This window comes from Colobus angolensis, unplaced genomic scaffold (assembly GCF_000951035.1).
Source record: "Colobus angolensis palliatus isolate OR3802 unplaced genomic scaffold, Cang.pa_1.0 Scaffold31, whole genome shotgun sequence".
NCBI classification, from domain to species: domain Eukaryota; kingdom Metazoa; phylum Chordata; class Mammalia; order Primates; family Cercopithecidae; genus Colobus; species Colobus angolensis.
In genome coordinates, this window is record NW_012116377.1 from 3,331,388 (window position 1) to 3,339,062 (window position 7,675).

Consider the following 7,675-nt stretch of genomic DNA (forward strand, 5'->3'; position numbering starts at 1 on the left):
GCACTCCAGCCTGGGCGACAGAGCGAGACTCCGTCTCAAAAAAAAAAAAAAGAGAAGAGCCTTCTAAATCTCACATGACAGCATCTACGTGGAGAACTTACTGTGCATCAAAAAAAAAAAAAAAATCTAGCTGCACAGGAGCTGCAAATACAGTTTCTGCTTTCCAACCTCCACAGTACAGGAAGGCACACTAGGAGGTAAAGCAGAAATAATGAGGAGAAAAGAGGGAATAACAGAACAAAGACCCTGAGGCATGTTCAGGAAATGTAAAGGAGGCAAATTGAGCAGGCCACTTGGCTATGGTCAGGAGGTTGGACTTCCTCCTAGGTGAAATGGAAGCCACTGGCTCTAAGCGCGCTGGGTGCTGTGATCAGATTTGTACTTCAGAAAGATCCCTCTGGCTCCTGTGTGGAGAATAGGTTTGGGAGACCAGAACAGAAGCCAGAGACCAGCAAGGGGGTGGCTCTGCAGTCTCACGATGAGGGGTGATGGTGGCCTGGATGGTAGCTGAAGAGTTGGAAGGAAGCAGGTGGATTTGAGACTTGTTAGGAGGTGTAATCTACAGGACATAGAAATAATTGAGTGTGGGTAATAGGGGAAGGGGAGTATAGAGACAACTCCAAGGTTTCAGGCTAATGAACTTAGAAAAGTCACCTCATTTCTCTTTTTCCTTTTCTTTATGCTGGGAATAACTATGATGGGTAATTTATTCATTCAACATATATTTACAGATCACCCACTGTATGCTGGGGAGTGGATGTGAAAGTGTCTGGCCCCAGAGTAAGGGCTCAGAAAGAAAAAAACATGTTTCTTGTATCCTTCCAAGCTCAACTCAAATACCCTTCCCCCAGGGAGGCTTCCTTCATTCCACCCCAGTCTGCACTGCTCTCACGCTTCTAAGCTATGGGAATTGTAGTCCCAGTGTGGAGCGTGGCCTGAACCAGGAAGCATGGGGAACACGGCTCGTTCCCTTAGAGCTAGGAGATAGGGTAGAAGATTTCAGATGTTAGTAACTCCAAGAAATCGTTATGTCTCCCACCAGGCCCTTTGCTGATGCTTCTTTCTTCTGCCTTAAAAATGTGTTTTCTCTTATTTATCGTTTACTTGGATGTTTCCTCTTTCAGGAAGCCTTCTTTGCTCAACCAGACCGAGTTGCTCTCTCAAATGTGTTCCTCTTGCATCCTTTATTCCCCACGAAAAATTAAAAAAGAAAAAATCTTAAGCCCCGAAATTGACTGAATGGACTCCCTCTCCGTTAAGGAGACCCCAGGGTAACCTCAAAAACTGACTTCCTAATGGGAGGTCAGACATGCCCTGTTACATTCCCTCCTTCCATAACTACCACTAGCCTTTCTTCCCTAAGGGTTAAGCAGAAACCAGCCCTTTTGAAAGACTCACTCCAATGCTGACATCAACCAACTGCCCAATGCTGCCCCTCCATTTCTGTGGTTTTGACACAGCCACTGACCAGCAGTCCTTGCTGATACAAGACCGCCAACCTCAGAGTGGTTCTGCCCAGTCTATAAAGGCTGGGCACAGAGGGCCTTTATGTCCTCAACGTCACCTTTTGATGTATAGGCCTAATTGTAGTACATTTAACTGTTGTCTCCACCCCAAAATGAACATGAGATGCACGTTTCATGCATGTTAGCCTACTACTATGCCCAAGCCTCCCCTTCATGAGTAATCACTTCTCCTCCTATAACCTGTTAACTATCTCAGCATAAATTCCAGTCCCCTTTACCCCTCCCTTGAAGTGTTGAGTCTGGCTTCTGGCTGGAAGCTGTCCTTCCCAGACAGTCAGAATGGCCTCCTGCAGGCTGCAACCCTTTATAATAAATAAAAATCTCCTTCCCAAATTTGTGAACCTCATGGTTCTTCAGTTGACAACCCACACTTCTCACACTAAGTTGTCATCATCTGTTTGCTTGCTTCCCCACTGGATGGAAGCCCCTCAAGGGTAGGGACCCCCCGGAAGTCAGGCTGGGGGCCTAAGATAGAAGTGACCTGAAGCTTTCAGCATCTATTCAGCAAATATTTATTGAGCACCTATTTCATGCCATGCCATGATCTAGGCAGCACTGATGAAAGCAGACACATGTAAGAAGGAAAAGATGGGAAGGATTTCTGTGAGAAGAGAATGGAGTGGGCATCTGTGTTTATCAGAATTGAAATCTCTGTGACTTAACACACACATGTTTATTTCTTACACATGAGAAGTCTGATGTGGTAAGTAGTGCCTAACTTCTATCTAGTGAAGCCAGGGCTCAGAATCCATCTATCATGTGCTCTGCCATCTCTACGTGTGGCTTTTCATCCACCATGACAGTAAGAAAGAGATGAATGAGGCACACTGGCTCTAATTGCCTAAACTGGGAAGTGACATCTACTGCTCACAGCCCATTGGCCAGGACTAGTCACATGACTCCACCCCAACTGCAAGGGAAACTGGGAAATGTAGAAGTGTACAGAGAGCAACACAGGCACAGCATCCTGGGCTGTGTGTGTGGGGCAAGGAGGGTGAGGAGGAGGAGAGAGGTGTTTGGAGAGCAGCAAACAGACCATTTTGCCCTAATGCCTGGCATGGACTTGTAATAAAGCCCCATCAACTTTTTGTTTTGTTTTTTTCTTTTTGCTTTTGTGATTGGAGAATGAAGCAAGGGAGGAATAATTGGTCTCCAAATTTCAGCTTTAAGTCCCTTCTATCCTGGAGCATTAGAACTAAAAACGCCATTTATCAAGAATCAACTTAGTGCCTGGCACTGTGCCAGGAGCTGTACACCTATCATTTGATCTCAATTAATCTTAAAACAATCCTGAGGGGGATGGGGCTGCCAAGATTATTGTGCTCATATTACAGATGAGAAGACTGAAGCTCAAACTGGCTTAAGCGTTTGTTCAGCCTGTGGCAAAAGCCCAAACCCTTTTTATTATGGTGCATGGGTATGATCACTCATAGGGACAAAGGGGAAAACATTAAAGAGCTGGAGGGAGTGGGCTTCTTACTCTTCAAATGGCCTCATTTCTGAGGAAGAATCCACACCTCACAAATCAACGAAGTTTGACAGCAGAAGAGGGTGGGATGTAGCCACACTTAGCTGCAACTCAACTTTCCTCAACTGCAAGTGGACACGGCAGACTGGCCTCCTGGGCAACCACAAGGAGCCAGTGAGAAAGTGGCTGTGAACACTGAGCACCCAGAGAGCGCTCCATGAGCAGCCTCTCTTTTCTTTAGAGGGCCTGCCTTCAGAGGGGGTCTATGGGCAGAGGGAATCTTACTAGGGCCCACTTGCCCTGATGGTGACAGTTAGGTAGTTAAGGGCTTCCAGAAGGCAGCTGAGGGGTTTGGAGAGTCAAGCCCAGGGGGAAGGCCAGATCTACATGCTTGACCTTGGGGCAGTACCCTTGTCTCTGTTAGTTCCCTCATCTGAAAATAAGGAGGTGTTGGTTCTTATCCATCAAATGCTCAATATGTCAGAGGGCTCTTAGGAGCATTATGGGGAAGATGGTGTGAATGCATCTTGTCAACCCTAGATTTTCCTGTCTCCCCACTCCCCACCCCACCTGAACCATGAGCTCCAAAGGAAGAGGAGCTGGGTCTTGGACACCCTTCTTTCTCCCACCTCCCTCTGCCCCAGAAGGTGACCAAAAGCTGTTTGTAGAAAAGTTGAAAAGTCCATCCATCCACCAAAGAGAGGATCATCTAACTAACTCAAAGTCTAAAACTAAGGGGATTTGGGGGTTTCCTTTCAGTCAGAGGTTGCAAACAGGCCACGAGTGGGCCAAATTCAGCTCAGACAAGTTACTTAACTTTGCTGTACCCTGGCTTCCTCATTAGTAAAATGGGCATATTAATATCTGGAAGGATGGTCAAGGATTAAAATAATTAATATACGGAAAGTGCTGAGGACAATGTCTGACACATAAGTGTTGTGTATTTGTTTTATTATTATAAATAATATAATATAATATTATTTATATATAAAAATATAAATAAGGGGCTCAGGCTTATGGTCAGGGATCTAATGAGAGAATGCAGAGGTCATGAATGGTGGGGCACACAGGGCTCAAGACATCCTTAGACACAAACTCGACTTCAGGGGAAACTGGGTTTATTATTATTATTATTAGAGTCACATGGTATTTCTTAGAGTTTTTGAATTCAAGCGTCTTCACATGACTTCCTCAGTTAACTCTAGTCCACACCACTCCCTCCTGTCCTGCACTGAGCCCCAGAAGACCCCTGGTTTGTGTCTCCTGACTGCAGCCTGGTCCTCTGCCCTCTTTGTTCCTATTGGTTAACAGGCTGTTTGGTGACACAGACTGTCAACAGAACCATGAAGATTACAGACCTGAGCCAGACCAGTCCTCCCCTCAAACCTCCACTCTCACCACCACTCCCACCTCCCAAATCAGGCAAACTCAAGGCAAATCCCTGAGCTGGCCTCTCAGACCCATGGCTCCACCTCAGCCAGCTGCGTGTCTTTGGGCAAGCCCTTCCTTCTCTCCAAGCCTTAGTCTCCCCAGGAGTCAAATGGGCTCCAGAACCCCATCCACCTCCCAAGTGTGTTCTGAAATGGGGACAGTAGAGAGGACTTGTCATCCCCCCAGGGTCCCTGATTCCCTCTGCAACAGAGCTGAGAACTCTAGTCCCATCCTCTTTTAAATATCCCTCTCAATGCAAAAGAAGCATCCCATGCCAGCTGCGACAGAACAGCAACCACAGAGCTCCATGATTATCTGGATGCAGGTTTTATTATCATTAGGATGACTGTCATCGACAAGGGAAAGGGACTTAGAGGGTTATATACAAACCACAATTATTGGGCGATGTTTCAATATTCCTATATGCATTTATCCCACAGCCACACACAGCGCAACACCATAGGGTATTCCCCTACATATGCTTCTCCAAGCAGTGACACAGCTGTGGGTCAGGGCTCTGCCCACCCACAAAGGGATGCCCAGAAAGGAGAAGATCCTGGGTCCTGGGGGTGAAGTTTATACAGGGAGAATCCTGCCAGATGGGGAAGGGGATGGAAGCTGGATTTGCACATCAATGCCTCAGTCTCAGCCCACCCTCACTGGCTGCCATCCCAGGCGCTCCCTGCGCCACTTGGGGAGCCTTTGCAAGACACAGAAGGACCGTCTTAGCCAGGACTAAGGAAGGAGCAGACCTGTGGAGGTGGGGGTGAGAGGGGCTCTGGGATCTGCCCCTTGCCTGTGGTGCTAAGTGGGGGAAAGTGGGGTTTAAACTTCTAGGCTGATTTTCTGACGTGCCTAAAGGAAGAGGGCATCGCCAGGGGCTGGGATGTGTGTGAATATGGGGCTGGGAGGGAGGGGCTCAGGCTTATGGTCAGGGATCTAATGAGAGAATGCAGAGGTCATGAATGGTGGGGCACACAGGGCTCAAGACATCCTTAGACCACAAACTAGACTTCAGGGGAAACTGGGTTCAGTCCTCCAGGGGCTCCCTGACCCAGGCGGCCCGCCGGCCAGGGTGCTGCTGCTTTTCCTCAGCTCCCTGGTTCCTACTCAGGTCATCCAGGAGCCCCAGCAGGAGGCCCGCCTGACCACAGGCTCCCTGGGGCCCACAGGGTCCTCCCAGGGCCCTCTTGCCAGGATGCTGGCGTTTCTCAGGCATCAGCTCTTCCTCTCTCTCTTCCTCCTCCTCCTCTTCTTCCCAGCTCCTTTGAGCCTTGGGATCTGCCAGCCTTCTGCCTGGGTGCTGCCGCTTCGCCACAGCATACCCAAGCCAGGGGGAGCGCCGGCCAGGATGCTGCCGCTTGTGCTGGGTTACATCGACTGACCGTGAAGCCTCATCTTCCCGTCGGCCAGGGTGCTGCCGTTTGTGGGGTCCCACAGCACCCCCTTCTTCCTCTTCCTCTTCTTCAACTCCCTCTTCCTCCTCCTCCTCTCTTTTGCCAGGATGCTGACGTTTGGAGAGCCAGTCAGATTGAAGGATCTGGGACGCTAGGGAAAGAAAGAGGTCAGTGAGGGGCCCCTGATCCATGTAATAGGCAGGCACCTGAGTGCCCACTCCAGCTTTTCTCCCAGGCAGAGTACATTTCCTGCAGCTCCCACAAAAGCCATGGTCTTGGCCGGGCGCGGTGGCTCAAGCCTGTAATCCCAGCACTTTGGGAGGCCGAGACGGGCGGATCACGAGGTCAGGAGATCGAGACCATCCTGGCGAACACGGTGAAACCCCGTCTCTACTAAAAAATACAAAAAACTAGCCGGGCCACGTGGCAGGCGCCTGTAGTCCCAGCTACTCGGGAGGCTGAGGCAGGAGAATGGCGGGAACCTGGGAGGCGGAGCTTGCAGTGAGCTGAGATCCGGCCACTGCACTCCAGTCCGGGCGACAGAGCGAGACTCCGCCTCAAAAAAAAAAAAAGCCATGGTCTTGCACCTGCCACTCAGGCCACACAGATACACACACTCACACAATAGTCAAAGGCATTACCTCTGGGTTCCAATCCCAGTTCTGGCACTCCCTAGTTGTCTGACCATAAGCAACTCAATTGATTGATGGGAGACTCAGTTTTCTTCTGTGTAAAATGGTAATAACAGTACCTAACTAAGAGGTTGTTAGGAAGATCAAACAGTGTGATAAGGTGTTTTAAGCGCTTAGAGTAGTGTCTGGCACAGAAGTGCCTAGTCAATAGTAATTCAAACTGTCACACACAAAGAAACTCTCTCCCTAGCACACAGACGCTTCCCCACCGAGGGCCTCCTCCCTGTGAAATATTCCCAGCATGGAGACCGGGAGGAATCTGACCCCAAGGAATGGTCAACTCCAGATCCCGCTCAGGCGCGGCCGGGGAGGGTTTCTGAGTTTCCGAAAGGCAGGAGGCTGATGAGCAAGCCTCCCCTCCTCCCTGCCTCCAGGCTTCCACCGCTCTCCCGGCAGCCTAGCCCGACAGTCCCCGACAGCTCCATCCACTCACCGGAGTGCTCACCCTGGTCCCCTTGCAGCCGCTGGATGTTTTCCCGGAGGAAGAGGACGCGCTCCACCTGGTGCAGGAGGTCATCCAGACCCGGCCGCTCCGCGGCTGTCACTGCCTCCTGCTGGGCCGCCTCTGGCTGAGCACGGCCGCCAGGGACACCGGTCAGGTTCAGGGTCAAAGCCAGGGCGAGCAGCAACCAAGGGCCGGGCATCGCGGCGTCTGGGTTAGAGGACAGAGAGAGCCTGAGCGCACCAAATCCCACCACATCCCGCTCCGTCTTCCCAGACGCCCGCCAGAAACAAACCACGCACAGTTTAACCGCCCTCCCAGAAGCAGGACCACTGCCCCTGTGCAGGGGCGGGAGCAGCGGCGGGGTCCGCCCCGGCTCTGCGTCCACACTGCCCCCTCTAGGCATCCTCGTCCCCACGGGTGCCTGTAGTGCCTGCGCCTAGTTATACTTGAGCAAGACAGGAGGCCGTGGGAACCCCGTCACCAGCGCCACCGCCACCCTTCAATGTGACGCGGAGCTGGGGGAGCCGACGCTGGGACTGCCTCGCCGGGAGTGCAACCACTGAGATTGCAGCGCCAGGCACAGCCGCGACACTAACGGTTGTGTCCCCGCCAAGACTCCCGCCAACGTCCCCATCGCCACGTTCTAATTCTAAGCTCCATGGCAGACATCTTCATTCCAAAGCTAAGATTCGGGTTCTAAAGCTCAAAGTCTATTT

The 7,675-nt window shown here is 50.9% G+C and overlaps 1 protein-coding gene across 1 annotated transcript; it reads right to left on the minus strand.

Annotated features, from left to right (window-relative positions):
- Positions 1-4,733: 4,733 nt before the first annotated feature.
- Positions 4,734-7,169, minus strand: TRH (thyrotropin-releasing hormone). Its single transcript, XM_011950687.1, has 2 exons — positions 6,948-7,169; positions 4,734-5,973 (listed from the first exon to the last, which is right to left on the minus strand). Exons 1-2 carry the CDS (start codon positions 7,156-7,158, stop codon positions 5,456-5,458), a joined length of 729 nt encoding a protein of 242 aa, XP_011806077.1. The 5' UTR covers positions 7,159-7,169; the 3' UTR covers positions 4,734-5,455.
- Between the last annotated feature and the right edge of the window lie 506 nt (positions 7,170-7,675).

Coding starts and splice junctions, on each gene's coding strand:
- TRH (XM_011950687.1), bottom strand. CDS start 7,158: ATGCCCGGCCCTTGGTTGCTGCTCGCCCTGGCTTTGACCCTGAACCTG. Junction 5,974..6,947: donor GGACCAGGGTGAGCACTCCG/GTGAGTGGATGG, acceptor TTCTTTCCCTAG/CGTCCCAGATCCTTCAATCT.